Raw genomic sequence first — 21,343 nt, 5'->3', positions numbered from 1 at the left:
CAGCTCGTTAATCCATTAAGTATAAATTGTTAAACTATTTTTTATATACAGCCGACATACATTTGTATAAGATTAAAAAACAAACAAACAAACAAAAACAAAAAAAAACAAAACAAAACAAAAACAAACAAACAAACAACAACAAAAACAAAAACAACAACAATAATAAAAAAAAAAAAAACCCAAAAAAACAAAACAAACAAAAAACAAAAATAACCATAATATAAAGGTTAACTTTACATCATGCAGAACAGGATAAATATCATGGGATATAGATAAGACCAATCAAACGCTCAAATAAATCAATAAATCAATTAATCAACCAATCAACAAACTTCAAGTGTTGATATAACTATCACACATTAATTGTCTTCTCAAAGGATACTGTAAAATTAATTCCTGTTTAAAATATAATTGTGATTATCGGCATTGTATGCAAATTATGTTTCACACAACAGCGAATAGTTAAGTGACAAATATTGTGATGTATGATTTTGAAGTGAAAATCTGAAAACAAAATGATAACTCATTACAAGACAATATCAGATATGATCACAATAGGGCATTGTCATTCACAGTAATAATATTTGTGACAATTTCCCTTAAAATTGATATGATAGACATCTACCACAGATAATATTATTTGTGTGAAGACTTGGATGTCTTTGTTGAGATTTGGGAGTCTCTGTGAAGTTTGGGGAGGATGTTTTGAAATATTGACCTCGACTACACCATCTAAATGGTTAATTTGTCCCTCCGACTGACTCGATGAGGGTGGTGATGTAGAAGCTAGCTATAGGTTACTCGCAATAGACGGCACAACCGCCCTATAATTACCCGACATGTGTTTGAATCGCTTAATTATATGCTTATTAGATAGTGGGTCATTAATTATGCTATTTCTATTTTTTTTTTTTTATTACTATGCTTCTTTTACTGAGTTTGTTTTTCTGTTATCGATGAACGTGAGAGAAATGCTAAGAAACTATCTTCCGTAAAACAGATTAGATTTTATTAACCAAATTCATCTTCAAAGAAATACCAGTTTGTTCGTAGTAGAGATCAGCGTCACACCTGCACCTCCTTAATAATTGGTTCTCGGCAAATAGAAAGCATGTCATCCATTTTTTTACTTTGTATAACTCCAAATCATGTATGAAGTTATTAAAGAACAGTTATATGTATGTATTGTACAAAGTTTTAAAAGAAACAGAAGTTGTTTTTAGGTGAAATATATAGCTGCATTTTCGCTGCCAATTCTGACATGAACATTATGATTATATTTGTAATAGGGTTGATGTCATTTTCATGTTTCTTTCCGCCGCGTATAAGATGGAAACATTTAGATGATGTCGGGTTTTACTACGAAATAAGTTTCATTTAGATACAACTGTATAAAAAAGGGTTCTCGAAAACGTTCTATTTAAATCACAAAATATGTCATTATAATTATTTTGAATGTTTACTTCTACATATGATTATATACATGTAATTATTACTATTCATACATTATGTACGATTTATGATTTTAGCTATTAATTATATGTACTTTCACACTAGGTGAATTTGGTGTAGTGGTGTAAGCTGCAGGTATTTCTGACTAGGGGAATACGTGCCGTAGAAGTTCTAAGTCCGGTCAGGACACAAGATGTAATATTGCCTTCCTTAGTTATTTGTGTTACAATGAATGATATCGAATTATTCACATAATGTATCCGAGATAAAGATTTGAATTTTCAGTCGTAATTCAACTTGGTGAAATTGCTTGACACAAAGAAATAACTATCACCATATATAAGTGTAATGATATAGATTGATCTTTATATTATGTACCTTATATAATATGTATATCATGTATCTTCATGTTGATCTCAATATGTTATCCTTTGTATTTTGTACAATATGATTTATTTTGTATTATGTTTGTACAGCCAATCGCGTTAAGGTCATAAAATTGAAAAATACATTTACATACTATAAACGTGAAAATTTACGCTAATTACACGGAGTCCTTTGGATCGCGAAAATTTCTCCCACATGTATTATTTTGATATCAATTTGCATAATCTCGAACTACAAACGAAGTTGGACCGATCGTGAAAATTACTCAAACGCGTATAGTTTACATATAGAAACCCCGCGAAAATAACCACGTTTACAGTATGGTTATAAATCATATGTACAGAATGTACATTTATAAATTATGAATTAATTTCACCAACAGTACATAGTTACACTTTGACATGTTAAGCTTGTCAATGACATGAACTTTGGATCCTATTTCTTATTGAAAAAACTTAATCAGTACTACCGGCAATGTACATGTAATTTAAAAACCAGTTGTTGCTAAATGTAGTTTTTGATGTTTTAGCTATACTGGAACTAGCGACCAATGAATTAATTATTCCGTATAGAAAATTTCACCGACCATCAGTTGGAGCTAGAAAATGGTCCGATGGATCAAAGAGTTTAGGAATCTTCCACCATGCCTGCCTGTCGAAAGAACAACAATGTTTGAGAGCGAGCTAGTGCTGACAAGTAGAGAGGAGGATTTAAGAATATATTTTGTTTATTTTTTCATCTTCACATGAATATGAGATTGACATGAACTATGCATTCTTTTCTAACCTGTCAAAGCAACATTGAGGAACAAACATTTCTAGCTCTCTAACGCTACAGGTTATCTGTAGGGACCATCTCGGAATTAATTGGACAAACACAGACAAAGCCCCGATCGGTATCACCGTTTCATTCTGTCATAAAGATCTCTAAAAGTCTCATTACTGCACTCCGTCAATATATGAAAAAATATCATCGCCATAATTAAAAGCTATTTGCAGGCAAAGACCAAATGTTTCACTATTCATAACATGTGTTAAAGTTGCGGAAGGTTAAATTGTGAGAGATCATGAATTATAATGACAAAAGGGGCTAATGCTAATGTGAATGTCTGTCTTGGTGAGGTGGTAATCACGAATACTTGAAAGAAGATGATTTTACTAATTTAGTATTAATATGTGTCATTGTCATAATAAAATTCAATCGGGTAGAACTACACCATTTGGCCTAGTTTTTTTTTTCTGATAAAGATGGTTACATGTCGTATGACAAAACCTCAGCGTGAATTTATTTAGTTTATTCATGTGTTCGATTTCTTAATGGCATTGTGACCGCACATGGTTTTGGGCAACCAGATTGTGTTGTATGGTTTCATTTTTATACTTCGCTATAAATCAAATACCTGTATCTCGATATATGTAATGGTAGAATAATCCGATAATACAGTATTAAGTCCACCTTCAATCTAATATTAATAAGCTACATTAGCGTAGTTAATGACGTTTCTCTGTCTGTCTGTCTGTCTGTCTCTGACTCTGTCTCCCCTGTTTCTCTCTGTCTCTCTCTGTCTCTCAGTCTCCCTGTCTGTCTCTCCCTGTCTCTCTCTCTCTCTCTCTCTCTCTGTCTCTCTCTCTCTCTGTCTCTCTCTCTCTATCTCTCCTCTCTCTCTCTCTCTCTCTGTCTCTCTCTCTCTCTCTCTTCCTGTCTCTCTCTCTCTCTCTCTGTGTCTCTCTCTCTGTCTGTCTGTCTGTCTGTCTGTCTCTGTCTCTGTCTCTGTCTCTGTCTCTCTCTCTCTCTCTCTCTCTGTCTCTCTCTCTCTCTCTCTCTCTCTCTAATATACATACATATATATATATATTCTAGTATCATGTTTGTATACTTTACTATAGATACCCTAGATCTGTTAACAAATAAACATATAATATTTCTATAATATTACTATAGTTTTTCCAATTCTGACTTTCTCCTTTCGTGTATTTCATCAAAAACAGGTCTAATTATGATAACAAAACGATAACAATTATTTACAATAAATTCGATTGGATTGACCTAGGGGTATAAATTCACAGCCGACAAACATGTGTTTTTGTACATCGTTCCGGATCACTGGGCCGACAATTGGGTAGCCAGTTAGTCATGTTCCTTTTATTCCGGTCCGTTATTGGAGAAACATTCGGTTAGTTCCCATGACGTATTCATCATATCTGTGACAAATACCAATCATATGTGTTGATAACGAGGCTGGATGTGACGGACACGTCAGGGTGAATTTACAGCTAGAACCAATAACGGGCTGTGAACTCCGGCATCTGTTTAGCAGATCACGGAGATAAATTCTCCCAATAAGCTAAAACAATAAAATGATATCACAATAAATGAAAAAAACTAGTGTTCGTCTCCTCTTTTATTTTAAATTACTTTTGTTTAAAAGAAGTGTCCTGCTCTACAGTTCCTCTACCACAATTAAAACAATCAAGTTATCACACACAACAATCAGCATCAGAAGTGATTTCTAAGTGCACAGCCTTTATCTAATACTAACCATTTCAATTGATTTGGAATCCAACTGTGATGCACGTGCAAGCACGTGAGGCGTGTTAAAGATGTCGGTTGCAATTCGTCAGAAGGACAATAGCAGACAAGATCTTTCCCCCGCCAATGATAACGGTAGAGGACTTCTTGTACTTAATAAGTTTAAAAATTATTGGAAAATTACATTTTCTGCTTTCTTTTAGGGTATACGTAAAATTGTGGATGATTTTATTGTCCTGGTTTGGTTCGAGTTTTAATTTAATATACGGTTCAGATACTCTTACAATTATCGCCTGAGGAATCTCGTCACGAGTATCCCGCAGTGGCGACAATTTGTGTATGGAAGGAAGAGGTGATTAGACTGTCCATTTTGTTGATCCATTAAACAAACAGACATGTTAAATTGATCGATTATCAATGTTTCCTGAGAGGAGGAAATCTGTAACACTCCTCAGCGAGTCTGTATAAACTCTTCTCGCCAGACATGTGCTGCCTCTTCATGGCCTCGATTGGTTGTCATTAATAGCTAGTAATTATCCTAGACAACAATAAACGGTTGTCGTAGCCACACAGACTAACCATGATTTCCTGTCTCTACAGAATGGTAGGCGGTCGACAGGCATCCCGACAATAGATAGTTCAGTAACCTTTTGTACTTAACATGTAATTGTTTTGAATAAGATCTAAACAGTAATGCATCTAATCTTGTGTATCGTTTAGTATATACTCTCCCGGACTGTAGAAGGTCTTCATGATTTGCTTATCAATAAAAAAAGACGTTGTACTGAATGGAATTTAACTAAAATTTAAAAAAAAAAGTACAAATAGCAAAAACTGAGCTTTTCAAAAAGGTACGATTGCATTATAATGAAAATTAATTATAATGCAGTGGCCGAGTGGTTAAGGTGTCCCGAACCTTTATCACTAGCCCTCCACCTCTGGGTTGCGAGTTCGAAACCTACGTGGGGCAGTTGCCAGATACTGACTGTAGGCCGGTGGTTTTTCTCCGGGTACTCCGGCTTTCCTCCACCTCCAAAAACCTGGCAGGTCCTTACATGACCCTGACTGTAGGACAATAAACTAGATAAACCAAACCAAACTAAAGCAACGTGTTTAAGCACGTAAACTTATTTTGATTCAACTGCATTAAAAACTCTGAGGTGATACATGTAGTAAGAATCACAACCAATAAAAACTCTGAGGTGATACATGTAGTAAGAATCACAACCAATCAAAACTCTGAGGTGATATATGTAGTAAGAATCACAACCATTAAAAACTCTGAGGTGATACATGTAGTAAGAATCACAACCAATAAAAACCAGTTTCATCTTCCACACAATTTATTGCACAATATTAAATATTCTTTCTTTTAAATACATTCTGGCCTGATGTAGGTCTGTTTGCTTCTATAGCTAATGCAAAAGAACTGCTTCTAAAATTTGACAAAATTATTTGATGAAATCTATTTTTCACCTATTGATCATGTTTTGATTCTATCTTAAATAAGCGGAAGGTAGATAACTTATTGTCTTTTTCCTTGTGTTTATCTACAAAAATATCGTTTCTTCATTCTATTTTGCCACGTTCTTCCAGTATAGTTTTAATACGTAATTAATCATGTTCTTCATACTGATACATTTTATGTTAAAAGACTTTGATACTCAATCAAACTCTATTCACAATATCTAGAGTATATATAATGTATATTTGTTTGTTTACCAAATATTTCTTATACTCCCGGTTCCCAAATTGTTTACAAATTTGTTACAATTTATGTTCAATGAATATATGCGATAATTTCAGAATCATTTAAAATATTTGTATTTATTAGGTATTAGCCCTTGTCACGAAGTCGTTGAGGAATTACTTCAATAATCTGCTTCTGATTATTGAATATAAATCCCCATGGCCTCATACATTTAATTTCATGATCCCAGAAATAGTCGACACGTTTTATTCTGTATTTAAATGTTTTATTCTGTATTTAAATACAGAATGAAAACTATATCTAGATAAGTATATATACGAATTGTCAAATGTTATTAAATTTTCAGAAATAATAACCACAAAAAAAAAATGTCAAAAAATTAAGAAATCTATGTGGATTTACAAAAAATATGTTTCAAAAAGTCTCATGACCTGTCCTCCACATCAAATTTGCTTTTTTTGTACGTTGTTGTAAACATGTTTTTCTCTGTACATCTAATTATGTGAAGAGAAATGAAATAAAGTTCAAAGTTAAAGTTCAAATACGCTCTGTACATGCGTCTTTTTCATATTCCCTATAACCCTATTCCTTGATAAAGCAGCGGTCCACGAAAGCATTTGTTTTCCAAATACGTCACAAGACAACCCTGCCGTGGAGAATATGTTTTTGTATACAACGCCAGACAAGTACTGAAATACCACTAAATCACAGAAACGTTCCCGTCCGGAACATAGCATGACTGTCGATTATCTACACCTTAACACATAAAACAAGATGGATACTCGAGAACAACTTCACCTAACATTGCATGACTGTCAGAGAATTGCTATTGATGCACGAAGCTCGATCTAGTCTCCTTGTGTACCGGAACACGTTCCTGTTTATTTTACATCTCCAGGTTTTCTCTGGAACACGATATTATCGTGTAAATATATTTACTGGCGTACTGTAGATAGCTGTCTCTGGTAGCGCTATGACAGGTTCCGATACCCTGTAGGGTCACACGAGTTTAACAGCTATTGAACGGCAGTCCGTTTTCTGTCTCGAGTTCTCCAGTAGGACACGTGTACATCCGGGGCACTTATTGACACTGACAAACCTGTTTTCTAAGAACCATTACTTTGGTATTAGGGTTAATTACTTATAAATTTAGATGGATTCTTCCCACTGTGTACATCCCAATACACTAAAAACACTCGTTGGCTTTTCCGCTTCCACAATGAAAGTTTGATCATGCATAACAAATAGCGAGAGTCCCTAGACACCCCTCCTCATATGACCCTGACTGCTGATGTCCCTTAGAAACCCGTCCTCATATGACCCTGACTGTTGGTAACCCCTAGACACCCGCCCTCATTTGACCCTGACAGTAAGTGTCCCCCTAGACACCCGTCCTCATATGACCCTGACTGTTGGTGTCCCCCTAAACATCCGTCCTCATATGACCCTGACTGTTGGTGTCACCCTAGACACCCGTCCTCATTTAGCCCCGGCTGTTTGTGTCACCCTAGACACCCGTCCTCATATAACCCTGACTGTTGGTGTCACCCTAGACACCCGTCCTCATATAACCCTGACTGTTGGTGTCACCCTAGACACCCGTCCTCATTTAGCCCCGGCTGTTGGTGTCACCCTAGACACCCGTCATCATATAACCCTGACTGTTGGTGTCACCCTAGACACATGTCCTCATTTAGCCCCGGCTGTTGGTGTCACCCTAGACACCCGTCCTCATATAACCCTGACTGTTGGTGTCACCCTAGACACCCGTCCTCATTTAGCCCCGGCTGTTGGTGTCACCCTAGACACCCGTCATCATATAACCCTGACTGTTGGTGTCACCCTAGACACCTGTCCTCATTTAGCCCCGGCTGTTGGTGTCACCCTAGACACCCGTCCTCATATAACCCTGACTGTTGGTGTCACCCTAGACACCCGTCCTCATTTAGCCCCGGCTGTTGGTGTCACCCTAGACACCCGTCCTCATATAACCCTGACTGTTGGTGTCACCCTAGACACCCGTCCTCATATAACCCTGACTGTTGGTGTCACCCTAGACACCCGTCCTCATTTAGCCCCGGCTGTTGGTGTCACCCTAGACACCCGTCCTCATATAACCCTGACTGTTGGTGTCACCCTAGACACCCGTCCTCATTTAGCCCCGGCTGTTGGTGTCACCCTAGACACCCGTCATCATATAACCCTGACTGTTGGTGTCCCCCTAGACACCCGTCCTCATATAACCCTGACTGTTGGTGTCCGCCTAGACACCCGTCCTCATTTGACCCTGACTGTTAGTGTCCCCCTAGACACCCGTCCTCATATGACCCTGACTGTTGGTGTCCCCCTAGACATCCCGTCCTCATATGACCCTGACTGTTGGTGTCCTCTAGACACCCGTCCTCATATCGACCCTGACTGTTGGTGTCAACCTAGACAACCGTCCTCATATGACCCTGACTGTTGGTGTCCCCCTAGACACCCGTCCTCATATGACCCTGACTGTTGATGTCCCCCTAGACACCCGTCCTCATATGACCCTGACTGTTGGTGTCCCCCTAAACATCCGTCCTCATACGACCCTGACTGTTGGTGCCAACCTAGACAACCGTCCTCATATGACTGGCTATTTCGAGGACAATAATCAAAACAAAAAATCAAAAACAAACAAATCCTTGCCAAGGGGAGAGAACCACAATATATATCATATCAATAAACACCTATATGGTTTAAAATATCTTTAATGTTGTAACATTTACATTTACAGATGTTTTGCACATTTCAATAAATCGACGCCATTTATGATAAAGCTACAAATATTTGGAGTCGAGGCTGGCAATGGGAAACATACATGTACGACACATGCTTAATACTATAGTCATTCAAAGACTTCAGGAAAACAGCAAGACTCAAACACAGCTTACAATGACCATTGATTCATTAATGATAATGATTACGAACCACCATGGAAATTTTATCTCAACACAAGTTATATGTGAAGAAGGAACGAAATCGTGACAAACGTGAAACAGATAGAAAACCGTGACTAGTCTCAAAAATACGTTTGACAATGCATGTCTAAAATGTTCTGTCGGAAAAGAATTAGTTTAAAACAGGTGGATGTCGCGAACTCCATCTTATTTACATATGAAGCGAGGCCTTTTGAAAAATAGCTTCCTTGAACACTATTATCCTCAGAGAGTGACAGTTTTGTAAGATTTTTGATGTTCAGAACAAAATATCTATATTTTTTAAACGCTCACAAAAATTAAAGAACTATTAGTATACAAAACAATCTATTATTGACTTATGAAAGATTCTACAACACTGAGATATATCTAATTAACATCAGCAAACGAAAAAAAAAAATCACAGCGTCCTAAATCTGATCGCTTGATAAACGATAGTTACATGCAATGCAGGGCTTGAGTACGATACAATTTCTTCGGGACGTAATTAATTATTTATATGCTTTGAATTTGATAGATGAAAGATAAAAAGAGAATCTCGAAATGCTGGAGGGCGGTTATAAGGCTGTAAGTACTAAAAATATATGTAACATTTGGTATGCTATGAAATACACAATAGCCTATTGTTGTTTATATTAGAGCATAATTAATCTTTTGTCAGCGTTGTAGCATCTCTAATGATGTGAAGTAAAATATGTTATTGTGTGAAACCTGCAATCCATTATCCATAGTTTTTACAGATATAAAACGTCGCCTTTTTGAAAATGATTCAGAATGAAATACAACTGTTCCAAAAAGGAAATAAAATTATGTATTAGTTATAAAGGGATGTAACATTCAATTTATCCCGATTGTCACATTGTGATATTCCCAGTATGAGATGAAGAAATATACAAAGGCCTGATTCGTTCAGCGTATCGGATATTGACGAAATGAATAAATTATGTATAAAAGAAGATGCGGAAATGAATGTTTAACTGTCACGGGGCGCTGTAATTAAACGTCGTATAGCTCGACCCAAGCATTCTACCAACAATGAATATTTATTAGTTTTATTAGCATATTTCTTTTGTTATACTCCTATTACAATTCAAATATAAGCGAGACAATTCGCATTAGCGAAAACATCAACTCTAACGACTTCATTAAAAATGATATTCAATTTAACATTTGACACGAAATAACAATTCTATCACCACAAAATCATAGCATCATAGCATTGCATACAATTATGTAATTCATTCTAATGAAAGTTTCATTATGTCCAAAATGTATTTAATAGTTAGCTTCCCATACAGTTTGCATTTTAAATTTTATTTGAAATTTAATAGCTTCTATAAAAATGTTTAAACGATCCATGCGGCCCCCAGCTTGCCGGTACTGGCTCGTTGGATACGAGCATGTTTCGTTATGATGATAATAATTATTTACTAAATGATATAATTCACATGTTTTATAGATAAACAGTAACGCAGAGCCCAGACATATCACAACTCAACATAGATACAGGATTTTATCGATGTTATATTATAATACAGTTGGAACATCTGTCACGAAAACCCTTTATCAGTTTCTGAATTTGTCATTTTTGTGAGTCTCTATCCGGCAAACCGCGTATTAGCAAACATTAACCACGGGTGTCTGTATCTGGTTAATAGAAAAAATATAAGCCAGTTGATAAAGCTAATATTTTTCTCTTGAAATACTTACCAGAAGAAGACGCCTGTGTATTGACTAACATGAAGAATCGGCTTGGGGACGCATTATTCTAACATATCGGTGGTAAACCACTCTTTCCTTCGCCTCCTAATGTTTACCTGACATTTGTTGCCAGGTGAATGCAGCCATATTGTAAACAATTGAATCCAGATTTTAACTGAACACAAGTGTATTTAATATGTATTTAATCAACCATTAATGAGCTTTCGATATAATATACATCTATACGACAGATATTTTAATGCGGGCAAAGCGAGTTACGTATTCCTCGGATAAGCTTGGAATTGGAAATATGATAAATTGAAAGTTCATCGACGCTAGCTGTGTGCCGAATCCATATCACCAGATGCTCGCCTATAGCATCTTTTGGGCATTTACATGTATCCAACAAACCCTATGCGTTCATACAGTGCTTGTCATGGTCATTACAATTTTAAAATCCATGCTGCCGGTCAAGAACTATACAGACAATACCGACATAAAAACAAAACCAAAATCCAAACTCGAAATCGTTTAAACGAGATCTAAATGTAAACAAAAATACAGATTTGTATATAGAGACTCCACGCATGCGCAGATATGTATTTGCAAAGGCATTCAATCTCACGTGACCCCACCCCAATATTGCCTTTGAATGCAAGTGGTGCCTAATGTGGAGTTCGGAGTTCGAAACGCTTAAATTAAACTTGAGTGGTTAATTACGTAATAATTTTGTACATGGGATATCCTCTTAGTCCCAGGTTCATGAAATGGTCTATGTCAAAGGTTTTTTAGATTAAGGCTTTGACTTAGGCAGTCACGTATGACGTCATTTTTCATAACGCTGTCTGTGATTGGCTTTAAAAAAAATGGAGTCTAAAATTTGTTTCATGTTCCCGCAGCCGGGTCTGGGAATGTTTTAGAAATAAGAATATACGTACATGCACGCCCGTAAATGTAAAAACGGTAAATATGATAAATTATTTAACGCCTCTGGTATACCCTCATCTTTCTGTACCTGTATCACGTGACCAATTTAAACAATGACGAAGAACAACAGCAGTATCTTGTAATTGAACGCTTAAGGCAAGAGACATCAGGTGGCCATATGTACAGTTCACAGTCTAATGGTAATCACGGCCCAACACAACATAATTCCTATTGCATTTATAGGCACATAAATTCCAGCATGTCACCAAGGTTTGTCTGAATCACATATATTACCACGAAATTTACTCTCGAATATTAGCTTTTTCATCGTCATATTTGATATCTTATCAATCATGAATGAATGGATGGTTTTAATATCAATTTTATATGCCGGCGTCATTGTTGAAATTTAATGACTGTTGTAATTACTTGTAATTATTATTTAATAAAAGTTCAGGAGAGCACATTATAACACATTTCAGTTAATGCTATGATTCATTGGAATAAAATATGGCGTTTCAAAAGGCCATTCACAGTGAGATCGGATGTGGAAATTCTGCAAAATATTTTAATCAAACAAATCAAAATAGATTTTATTGTTATATCAGTGATTCGAAGATATTAATTTTCAAAATAAAGATTAATCCAATTTTTTAGAGTAATTTTAATTTAACCTTCATTTTACTGATATTATTGATTTTAGTAATCCAAATTATTCATATTTTTTTTCTTAACGCTTTCAATCTGACAAAGATTGTTTTGTTGGTATTAATATTGGAAATTCAGCTTTTTGATTTCGCCCTTACTGGAATTAATTTTGGAAATGCATCTTCTTGCATTTGTTCCAAACAACTGTTAAATTCGCCCTTTTTGATGCTGATCTCAATATTGGAAATAACTTGTATTCAACATTTTGCAATTTGCTTTTTATTGAACCTTAATGACCTTAATTTTACTAATACTTTTGAAACTTTTTTTTTCTTTTTCTGATATTTTCTATTTCTGCGATCAATACAACCGAGTGTGATACAATAATTCTTAGACAAATACAACTATAGTACATTGCTGGAAACAAAACCATATTTTCGAAGATCTTCCAGCATATTACTGAAAACAAACTGTCCGCTCTATCTCAGCCGACCTGCATTTGTCTTCATTAATTCAAGTCAGACTGGCTCAATCGAAAAGTTTATCAGAACATGTAGCATAGCTTGACCATGTCGCTCGGATAAAACCGTAAGTTCTTGAAACCAAGGTCCGTACAGATCCTTCAAACAACTTACCAAAAGGTGCCGCTATAGTGTTGCCCCATTGAATCATACTGCCGAAGAAGACACCCAGCAGGGCACTCCACCCGGTCACATTATGCCGACAATGGGCGACAGAAGAAGCATTATTTCAAAAACCATTCACATGTTACCTATCACCAGTTTAATATCAACATAATTATAAAGATAGTAATAAGATGACATTACCGATATGTAAATTAAAAAGCAATTATATCTTGTCAATAAAACAATGGAAAATATGACAACATGATTATAAAAACAGTAAAAAGATGACAATACCGACATGTAAAGGAAACAGCAATTATATCTGAAGTCTATAAAGCAATGACAAAATATGAATGAGGAAAAACCTATTTTCATGGCGGACCATTGAAAAGTACCCGGGAAATCACTGGAACCACCCTGTAATTCTTTACTGTCTAAATATATTCACAGCTCTTTCTTAAATAAAACATGTAGATTGTGTACGAATGCACAATGGACATTGGTCATTTCAGATTGACTTTCCTCTGGATCTTGAGTGGCCTTCTGTCTCTAGAATATCAAAGTTATAAATAACATTGAGCTTTATGATTTTGGTCTCTAGGATATTTCTGATTCTAGCCTGTTTCAAATCAGGGGGAGATAATCTAGCATAATAATTTATATTAGCTGATCAATACTTAACGTAAAAGTTTGAGGCTAGTGGCCAGTCTCTAGCCCCAACACGAGATTATAGATACTCTAATGGATGCAGGCAACCTTCATCCACTGCTGGTAAAGGCGCTGCTACATCGTCACAGGGAGAGAATATGTCGGAATAGTGTGTCATTAAAATGTTTAAATATAATTGTACTCCGATTCAAACTGATTATAAGGTAGCTGCTGGTTTCTAAATGAGGGATATAGATGAACGGGATTCGAGGAGGTGACGCATATACGTATTGGTACTGTTAAGGTCTTGAAGGGATTTGTATCATTGGAATGAAACATAAGGCCAATCAAGCATAGAATTGGGTCGTGTCCAGCCATTTTATAGATTATATTACGCCCTGTGTGTAATATATAGTATTCTAAGAACATTAGATATCTAAGTATGGTTAGTCATTGTTTAATGTAAACACCATTTTGAACAATGCAAGTAGCATATCCCCCAGAATCATAATCCGTGTTACTGCAAGAAAAAGAACATTGCTTTGACATAGAGAGTCAGGTAACAAAACAAAATGAAAGAAAGTTCAATATTGGGTCTACAGGAGTCAAATTATCCATGTTTTGTTTGTTTTTATATCAAGAATTTAACGCATTTGACCAGTGTGACCTTGGAAGTAGGTCAAGGTCATTCAATTGAAGAAACTTTTCACCCTGCTATCAACGCAAGCATGCCACTGTTCCATTACCATGACCCTAGGCCTCCTGCCTGGTAATTGAGATGTCATTGAAATAGTTTAACACATTTGACCTCTTTGACCTTCGGTAGCACTTCATCCCAGCATGCTAATGGATCAATGTCATGACTCTAGGCCTCTGATAATAAGTAATTTAAAATTTTAACATATTTGACCCCTGTGACATTGGAAGTAGGCCAAGGTCATTCATCCCAGCATGCTACTGGCCCAATATCCTGACCCTGGGCTTCTTGATTATCGAGAAGAAGTTGAAAATGTAAACCGTTTATGACAAAAGACAATGACAAAAGGTCACTTGAGATTTCGTCTCGGGCGACTTAAAAACTTGTACAAAAAAATAAAATGCACACAAAGTATGATTTTATCATATTTAATCATTGTTAATGTATCACACATGCTACTGTTGCACACACCCAGTCAGAAGAGGTCATTCTGCCGACTGAACCACATACCTCCAAAACATTTCATACCATATTTGTAATCACACAGCTTTACAAGTTCAACTTGTCACAACAAAACACAGTACATGTCAATCAAGTTCATCTTTCATTAACTTTATGGAAATTTGCCCTTGCACACAGTTAATATTTCCTGAATAATTAAATATTTAGCTATATTTGATAATACATGTATACTGTATTATCACATTTAACATGGCTAAAATTTTCAATATTAACAGTTAACACATTCTATAGAGTTTTGGTCTTGTTTTTGCAGATGAATTCCCTCATTTATTAAATGAGCGTAACCAATGCATTGCATCTCTTCCTCGGTCTGAATATTTGGAACTCTTTTTAAAGATATATTAAAGAAATCACCTGACATACACCCTTAAATGTTCACAGCAAATAAAGTTTAGACTTCATCAATAATGAAAAATACATCTCCACAAGGTTCTGACTTTGCTGCAAAAACACGAATCTCACAATTATATCACAAAATAAAATTAATGAATGTACAAGATTTGATCAAAGGTTTCAATTTTCAAAGTTCTAAATCTGAAAACTAAACATTATCACGGCATCATCCTGAGAGCTCCATCAAGTCGAACAACTTCACCATTCATGTATTCGTTCTCAACGATTGACTGGCACATATGAGCGTACTCGTCAGGGTTTCCAAGGCGCGGCGGGAAGGGTACAGTGTCACAAAGAAACTTACGGACCTTCTCAGGTAGCGAGGCTAACAGTGGCGTGTCAAACAGACCTGCAAAAAACACGGCAATGCAATCAGAAATCAAAAGCCTGCAACTGAACATTAAATCTAAATCCAGCATCTATATCTTAAAGGTGGTCATTGGTAATAAAATATCGTGAAAATATCAAAAATTGTAAACATGGATACATTTTGTTTCCAGACGTCCATTTCACTTTTCATTGACCTTATTGGACAGTCAAGTGTCAAGCTTGACCAGGAAAATAATTTCTTTACATGTCTGATCTTAAAGGGTATATTTGAGCAAGTGATGCCATAAAATTGAAAGTGAAGCTAAGCATGATATGAAATTAGTTTGGGTGAAAACTATATGCCAGGCATGATTGAAGTAGCATGACTGTAAGCTTTATTTTCATTTCAACAACAGCTTTACAGAAGATTGAATACTTAAGTTTTTTATTTTAAAGAAAGTTTGATTTTCATTCATCAAGATTTGATGATTTCCATTACTTCTCAAAATATCGCAAAAACATGCATCTACTTTGTGTTAAAACCAAAATAGCTGCCTTTTGGCTATTTTGTTTTCTGATCAGACTCAAAATTGAGTGGCCACCACAAAGGACCAAAGGTAACCTACACATCAAGTTTGAGGAAAATACTTTCAGTTCTTTTTTCAAGAGATAGTAACACAATGTATCAAGATTGTTTACCGACGGACGACAGATCAAAGACCAAAGACATTGGACAATTTGAATAGAACACTATCTGATGATGGTGGGCTAAAAATAAATTAACAAATTAAAATTAGTGGTGTAACGATTCATCGATTCATAAATGTATTGGATCGCAGTGTGGTGCATCGATGTATTGTCTGTCCTTGATTTGTATCGAGATACTTAAAAATGTGTAGTTATCTCCCTTGACCAACATTTTGAAGTAAACAACATGGCTAGCTGACAAGACTGTTCTAGTGGCTTATAAAGCTGCCCGTTGGAGTTTTTTCAAATCCAAATTATCTAAATTCAAGAACCCTTTGTTGGACTCTAATTTTCCAGAAATACCACAAACAAAACATGACTACTGTACGATGGAATACGAGATATCTGATAGGTCATCAGCTTCTCATATATCGCGACATGTATCGTATTGTGACCCCTGTGTATTGCGATACGAATCATATCACTACTCACCTTGCAATACACAGCTCTGATTAAAAAACATTTGTATATACCGGTATGCTACATATTTATTAAGTAACCTACCTGGTGCAATAGTGCAGACTCTGATTTTGCACGGAGCAAGGTCACGAGCAATTGGGAGGGTCATCCCAACAATGGCACCTTTACTGGCAGAATAGGCAGCCTGGCCGACTTGTCCATCAAAGGCAGCGACACTAGCTGTGTTGATGAGGACGCCACGCTCCTCCAACTCAGCACAGGGGCGTTTCATCATCAGTTCTGTACTTAATCGCATCACGTTAAAGGATCCGATCGTATTTACCTACAAGTATATAGAGGTGGTGTTACGATTTAAAACATTTGAATAACCAAAAAATACGACTTTTCCAACCCGATTAAATGATTTTTTTAACATAATTTAAGAGAAAATGGTTTTGGTTTTTGAAATTTTACCAAAATAAATGAAATACCCTACTAAGCGTTACCCGAATAAGTGGAAGGTATACTGTATTGTCAATGCTTTGCAAGACGTTGTGAAGTCACATTTTATTTGAGGTGGCCGAAGTGCCTAAAATTTGTTAGTGCCCCCTGATGACGAAGACATGAACACAAACACCAAACACGACACAGAAAATGTAATTAATCAGTATTTTGGTATTAGTTAATTGGGATATAACAACAAATATTAAACTGATGTAAATAAATTTTCTGTGAATGTGTAAATGTTACATTATCAATAATGACCTTGACCTTCACAGGTAACAATACTCACAGCAAAACATCCCTAAATGTACGAGTTAAGTCCACGACAAAAAGTACATGTATGTAAAATTTCATAAAAATTTAACAAGACATATATGGGAAAATCGGTGATTACATGTACAACTGTCCTCCTGTAAAGTATTTATTATTCTCGTACTTTTAAGTGACCTTGACTTTGGACCAATCACAATATTTGAATTAAGGGAAAGCTACAAGAGAAAGAGTGTTCTTCCAATTCAGAAACATTCTTCTAAGCGAATTTATCTACAAGATTTGTTTGGGGATGCACAGACTGGCCCTGACCAACCTTTTAACAACCCTGTATCCGATGATGTGGGCTAAAAATATTCTTGTTTACCCAAGTACCATCTACCACTAACTTAGAAATAAATGTGATAAAAATTTGATTGAAAGATCAAAGACTATTCTTCAGCTAGCCACAAGCAGTAACAAGTGGTGGACATCTTATCTGGAATTGAGGTTCTATAACAATATCTATCTATAAGGGCTTTTTTCTTCTTTTTTTTCTGAGGGCTATATGGGGCCGTTAATGCGTCTCATTCTAAATTGCAATTATTTCATATTTAAGCCAATTAAATTCCCAAAATATGCTGTTTACTTCTAAAAAAATCTTTGCCAATTCACCAATTTTCTTCCAAAAATGAGACCAAAATACCCCATCCCAAACCAGTGAGAAAAAGCCTAGTCTATTAATGTAGTATATCCGTGAAGTACCATTTAAAATCATGCAAAATATCCTGATTTACCTGAAGAACCCTAGAAAACTGATCCATAGGGTGAGGCCCCTTTTTGGGGTGATATGTTTTTACTGCTATTCCAATGCCAGCACAGTTGACCGCCACATTCAACCCTCCAAATGTGGACTCGGCACAGGACATCACTGCCTTTACGTCATTCTCTGATGTTACCTAGAGGAGGAGGAAGTTACATACAGGATTGCCGAAGATGTGTTCTAGCTAAAATCAGCCCAAAGTTTGGATTTATACAGACATTCTGAATGATAATATTCATTGACAATGCCCACGAGGTTCCATATGAAAATATCAGTCAAAGATATATACAAACACTTATGACAGGTATAAGAAAATCTCTATTATCACTTCGTGAAAAACCCCAAAAATTATTTAAGCCATATTTTTCCAAAAAAAAAAAAAAGAGAAAGAAACATAAATTTTTAAATTGTCAATTGTGTCCTGGAAGATCAACATTTTTTGAAAGCACAGAAAAATATCATGGCAAATCAAATATTACACAAAATATATGAGAAAAAAATGACAGTTATTAAGGGTCAAAATTGGTGTAATTGTGCCATGTATACAGCTAGAATATACACTGTACTATAAAACTGGTAAGCATGACACTCACGAAGCAATTATTAGCATGTAAATTTTTCACATAAGTTATGGTATGAACATTTTTTCACAAACCGTATTTGACCTAATAAGGGCACCCCTACCTTTTTTCAGGGAAATAAATCTTTGACTGAGTGTTAAAATGGTGTTCAAAAGTAATAATTCAAGTAAAAATGTTTTGCTACCTTATGTGTTCAATTTTCTTCAGCAAATTAAGTAACTGGAACACAATGCAAGTTTTCGCCACATTTTGTCTATTCCTACAGATGACATGTCAGTGCAAAGAGCACCCGAAACTAAACACACATACAAATAATAACTTACCCTCTTTATTTGAAGCACAGGTCCTTGCCTTGTCTGTCAATACATCCAATAAATTAATAGATTACATATTGGATATATTGACAAACGAGGCTAGGACCTGTGGAATAACTAATCTTAATAAGAGCGGCCCCACTGTCAATCACCCGCACCCTGCGCCCTTATTAGGTCAAATACAGTAATTTAACATATCAAATTTCCCTATTTGGTCATTTGGTTTTTCTCGAAAATACTCAGGAAAAATAAATATTGGAAATAAAGGTACCAATACTTCATAAGACAGATGAGAATTAAACGATCTTTCTTACATCAGCTGGTTGGAACACACAGTCTCCTCCCAAAGAATTGGCCACTTCTTGTCCATTTGATGTTGACAAATCCACAAGGACTACTTTGGCACCTTCTTTCGCAAATCGTGTTGCTGTGGCCTTTCCTAGTCCTGATGCAGCTCCTGTCACCACGGCAACAAGACCCTGCATTACAAAGGAAGTTTGTTCTATTAGCTCACCGGTTACGAGTAACCGAGAGCTAATTCTGTCACCCCGGCGTCCGCGTCGGTGTCCCACCCCAAAACTTTAAAGTTTTTGGGGTAAGTTTTTGGAAAGCTTGTCAGTCTAAAAGTATACACCTCATGCCCTTCTCATTTGGTTCATACATTCATTAGAGGTCTAGGAGGGATGTTATGGCATTTTTCGCATTTTACCAATTTGTGGACTGAACTTTTTTTGGCACCAAAACCCACTTTAAGTTTTTGGGGTCAGCTTTTGGAAAGTTTGTAAGTCCAAAAGTATACACCTATCACCCTTCTAATTTGGTTTATACATTCATTAGAGATCCAGGAGTGATGCTGTGGCAAAATCATGCAGAACAAATTTGTGATTGTTTTCGGCATTTTACCATTTAGTGGACTTACTTTTTTTGACACAAAAACACACTTTAAAAGATTTTGGGGGTTAGTTTTGGAAAGCTTGTAAGTCCACTCCCTTCTTATTTGGTTTATACATCCATTAGAGGTCTAGGAGCAATTATGTGGCACACAATTTCACAATGACATGATTAATATTATAAATATATAAAAAATGAATGCATATATATATATATATAGTGTGATTGCTGCCGCCGGTGAGCTTTCGCAATCATTGATTGCACTTGAATATACATTTACTCACTTGAAAACAATGTATCTGCGCTCATATACAAATTTTGAGATTTTGCTCTAAAATGATCCATCACAAACATTCATAATTAAATAAAAAAGTAATGAAATCACAAAAGTATGTGTGCAGTTTTAAATATGTTATTTATCTCGATCTCCAACTCCATCGTATTTATTTGTTCTTTTTTTTTTAATCTTTTTTAAATTTGGTTACAAATTGTAGACATCATTGTAAGATAGATTTAATAAAAAATTTTACAATAAGTAGATTTGCTATTATTTGTCATATCACCAGTTAATTCACTAACATGTGAGTGAATAATAATAATAATAAATAAAAACAATTAGCAGAAGCATCTCCCTTTTTCAGAGAAACTAGTGTCAAATCTGATGACAAGGGAAGCAACTCTCAAAAGGCAGTGCCCAAAATACACCAGGTTGGTGAAATATATACATCGACTCACTTGCATAATACGCAAGCATGCCTATTATACGCTAATCGAGGTATAACTTTGTTACTTAAATTAGCCCAAATCATTGCAATCACTTTTAACTCAACTTTTTAAAAATGTTCGTCCAAGATGCATTTATTTAGACCAGAAACATTGTATGCAATAGGGCCTAATATAAAAAAAAACTTACAAAAATTGATGCATTGGGAGAGTAACATCAAGTTTCCTAGAAGGCAATTCTTTCAATAAACATCTTTTAGCAAAATATTGTTTGCCTTAAAATTGTCATAAATTAATGCACTATTAAATATTTAAATACATTCAAGTGAAGGAGGATGTCACTCTTGGTCGGTGTGAATAAATGTTTGCAATCAGAAAACTTGGTTTGGCTTCCTTTTTCTAGACTCAAAATTCACCAAAATTCATGGATGTAATGTGGACACAAAAAATCAAGTAAGTTTAAGCATAAGAATGTGTTATTTAAAATGACCTTTAGCTTACTAGCCGACATGTTCCTCGTGTGTCGAATCCTTCTGTGCAAAGTACACACCTCCGTACACACCAATCAAAACCGCTGTTACATTCATTTT

At 35.7% G+C, this 21,343-nt stretch overlaps 1 protein-coding gene across 1 annotated transcript; it reads right to left on the bottom strand.

Annotated features, from left to right (window-relative positions):
• Positions 1-14,733: 14,733 nt before the first annotated feature.
• On the bottom strand, positions 14,734-21,318 carry LOC117330948 (3-hydroxyacyl-CoA dehydrogenase type-2-like). The gene is made up of 5 exons (XM_033889525.1): positions 21,244-21,318; positions 19,454-19,618; positions 18,219-18,380; positions 16,774-17,011; positions 14,734-15,562 (listed from the first exon to the last, which is right to left on the bottom strand). The coding sequence occupies exons 1-5, from the start codon at positions 21,262-21,264 to the stop codon at positions 15,372-15,374; spliced, it is 777 nt and encodes a 258-aa protein (XP_033745416.1). The 5' UTR covers positions 21,265-21,318; the 3' UTR covers positions 14,734-15,371.
• Positions 21,319-21,343: the final 25 nt, after the last annotated feature.

This window comes from Pecten maximus, chromosome 7 (genome assembly GCF_902652985.1).
Source record: "Pecten maximus chromosome 7, xPecMax1.1, whole genome shotgun sequence".
Taxonomy (NCBI): Eukaryota; Metazoa; Mollusca; class Bivalvia; order Pectinida; family Pectinidae; genus Pecten; species Pecten maximus.
Note: the sequence above shows the minus strand (reverse complement) of the source record. Positions and strands in the feature narration are given on the sequence as shown.